Source organism: Olea europaea, chromosome 2 (assembly GCF_002742605.1).
Source record: "Olea europaea var. sylvestris chromosome 2, O_europaea_v1, whole genome shotgun sequence".
NCBI classification, from domain to species: Eukaryota; Viridiplantae; Streptophyta; class Magnoliopsida; order Lamiales; family Oleaceae; genus Olea; species Olea europaea.
In genome coordinates, this window is record NC_036238.1 from 27,675,450 (window position 1) to 27,678,513 (window position 3,064).

General features: G+C 36.5%; 1 protein-coding gene across 2 annotated transcripts; it reads right to left on the minus strand.

Annotated features, from left to right (window-relative positions):
- Positions 1-496: 496 nt before the first annotated feature.
- LOC111369408 lies at positions 497-3,058 on the minus strand. Of its 2 annotated transcripts, none has more exons than XM_022990910.1 (2): positions 1,245-2,270; positions 497-896 (listed from the first exon to the last, which is right to left on the minus strand). In XM_022990910.1, exons 1-2 carry the CDS (start codon positions 1,527-1,529, stop codon positions 816-818), a joined length of 366 nt encoding a protein of 121 aa, XP_022846678.1. In that variant the 5' UTR covers positions 1,530-2,270; the 3' UTR covers positions 497-815. The 2 variants fall into 2 exon arrangements, with proteins under 2 accessions (XP_022846678.1, XP_022846686.1); XM_022990918.1 differs by lacking the exon at positions 1,245-2,270 and adding an exon at positions 2,277-3,058 and having other exon boundaries at positions 602-896.
- Between the last annotated feature and the right edge of the window lie 6 nt (positions 3,059-3,064).

The window sequence follows — 3,064 nt, forward strand, 5'->3', positions numbered from 1 at the left end:
GTTAATGGGATTAGATGTTTCGTGTAAGAACGAAATTTGGCCCTTTGAAGCTTGTTCGTTGGGCATGTATCTAAATTAGTCTATTTTTTGTGTTTAGAACGCATCCCAATAAGTATTGAGTCAAAAAATATTTATAAGAAATGATGGGTTTTCGTTAATAATGAATTTAAGTTATAAAGTTATTTTTAAAGACATTTCATGTAATCAATTTAAATTTATTAAAAAGGAGATGATTTAATTTGTTATTATTGATCGTGGACATGACCAGGAAGTATTTTTAGTAGCAATGATCGCATTGACAAGACCTTCGTTTAACACAAACCAGGCCCGATATGACCTATTTAGAGAGGTAGATGGTGTCGGGACCTATGGCCAACCACGCTCTTTGTCTTTTTTGTTTTCGAAAAAATCAAAAGGGATGTTTTGTCCTCAGGACGTGCTAACATTATTTTTATAATTCAACTCATTTTACATCTCTATATGTTGAAACTAGAAGTCTTCAAATGTCCATGGTGCCAGGACATGCTTTTTAGCTGTTTCATTGTGCTCTCTTCAATCTTACAATTGCACTCAGTATTCCAGAAAATAGATAACATGTAAATTGACTTGAAAAATGCTTGCTTGAACATAGGGAAAAATGGTCATCCGTAAGGCCAAATTGATGACAAAAATGCATCCAGGTTGCCAAAAATCAGTCTCAAATTTCAGGTCGCAACACTATAAAATGTCCAAACAGGAAAAGGGCTCGGTCGAAAAAGTTAACTACCACTAGTAAACCAACAATATGATGACATGACACAGTAAATCCATGTAGCCTAGAGTGGCCATGAGCGCGTTCTGCGTAGGAGATCCTTGGGTTCTGGTGGTGATATATTAGGCAGTGCCTTCTTCGGCTCCTGCAAGTACAATTACAATAATGAGTATAATATACAATTGAGGTTGCTTACTGAATGTAGAAGGAAGAACAAATCAATATGTCAATCAAAGAAACCAGTAACCAACAAACTGACTGATTTAAGATCAACCGGTAATGCAATTAGATCTGCTCTTCATAGATAAATACAGGATTTTCCTAAATTACAAGGTTTTTTCATACACAGTTTCAATGTCGTCTAAAAAAAGCCCCCATGGCCCCCACATAGAACAAATAAAGAAAAAAAGACAAATTAAGAAAAGAAAACCCTTTATATATGATAGGAAGCCTGACCAAATCTATGAATGAATGGCTACATAATCACACGTACAATAAAGGAGAGTGGGGAATCCTTTGTGTCTGCCGCATTAAGGGAGAAGGAATTCTCAACTCCAAGGAAGAAAAAGCATAGGAATCCTTTGTCTACCACATTAACGGAGAATGAATTCTCAACTTCAAGGAAGAATAAGTATATGAATATAAAAAATAACAATAAATGGACGCTTACTTTCGGCTCATCTGGCCATGAAAAAAACTGGTGGTTGACATTGGCAATGTGAATCTTATTCAGTTGGATCGTGTACATCATGCTATCAGTGGCACCATGTGACAGCATAAATGATGCATGACAAAGCCAATAGTGTTAAAACCAACCCAGTTTCCAATTTTGCTATTTTTAGGATTCAATTTTAGGACTATTAGTTTTGCTATTTGTAGGAGCGGGGCTTTATGCAAGGTGGGATGAAATAGTTGGATATTATGTCCATAGGCATCCAGAAGTTCATGAACGCTCCTTTCTGCCAGATTTTTTTGTATGACTGATTTAAGTACTATCGGCGAGCTCAAGTGAACAGGGGAACTGTGGATTTTTATGTTTTTGCTATTGTTGTTTACATATTGAGCCAATAGAATGGAATGAGATAAGAGAACCCTCGGAAAAGAAGAAGGAACATGCATAGCTTTCTCATAAAAAGAGGAATGGAAGCAGAGTGCAGGCAAACGCTAGAAGTCATCCTTGTATATTTTGTTTTGCCAGCATCCTATCTGCCTTAAGAAGTTCAGAAATGAAAGGACTCAAAGCCGATTCTTTCTCTATCGCTTCCTGATGAATGATTGATGCGAATACAAACCTGGGTTTCCCTTATATTAGATGCATGAGAAGTAGATTTTTACTGTTTTATTAATCCATTTTACCTAGAGCTTCTCTTTTATTTCTATAAAATCAAAACTCTGGACCAATACGCGAAGGAGCACTGGCAAGACACTGATTCTACTTATTTTACAGTTCTTTATCGTTCATGTTTTGCTCTTTCCAAAGGTTAAATTTGAGTTCCTTTGCAGCAGGCCGGGAACTAAAAATTACCTGAACTGACGAAATGGGTAAACTGAAAAGATCCAACCCATCAGAGTTCTCAGATACCGAATGTTGCGATACAGAAGGCAAAGACGACCGCTTGGTATGGGAAGTCTTGGCAGATTGCTTGGATTCTGAGGCAGCTTCCAGGAAGTCAAATGAACATACAGATTTAGACATGGAACTGCCATCAACTGATCCAACACTTCGTGAAGATGCAGCGCTCTGAATTTATGCAAGGTCATAGTAGAGTCAGTTGATGGGCCAAAAAACGATGACAGGAAAAGACAACTAACCACAAAAAGACAAACAAAACCATTCATCCACAATAAATCTGAGAGGAAGAAAAGATAGAAACTCAAATTTTAGAACTCAATTTCAACTTCTAAATCTTCTTCTCAATTGAATCCTGAATCATATGCAGAACAGAGAAGAAACGTCGCTGTTTAAAACCCCAGTTAGCAGATCAAATCACAATACTGATAATATCATACTGGTACAGAGGATTGTTTAAATTTTACTTATTACATCTTATAATTTTCATTTTTAATTATTTCCCCTGGCTTGTGCTCATGTCTTTCATTCTTTTTTTTGTTATTTTTTTAAGGGAGGGGACATTTGCATGCTATTTCAAGGTTGACAGCCGTAGCCTAGTTCAACCAATAGTCAGAAAAGAAATGCAGAAGTTTCTCAAATTTTGTAAGCATGCCAGATTATGAGAAAACAAAGACTCCATAATAAGGCGTCAACCTGATACTTGATTTATAGAAGTCCGGCACTGATTATAATAGTATCCA

Coding starts and splice junctions, on each gene's coding strand:
- LOC111369408 (XM_022990910.1), bottom strand. CDS start 1,529: ATGCTGTCACATGGTGCCACTGATAGCATGATGTACACGATCCAACTG. Junction 897..1,244: donor ATTCCCCACTCTCCTTTATT/GTACGTGTGATT, acceptor TTGTACTTGCAG/GAGCCGAAGAAGGCACTGCC.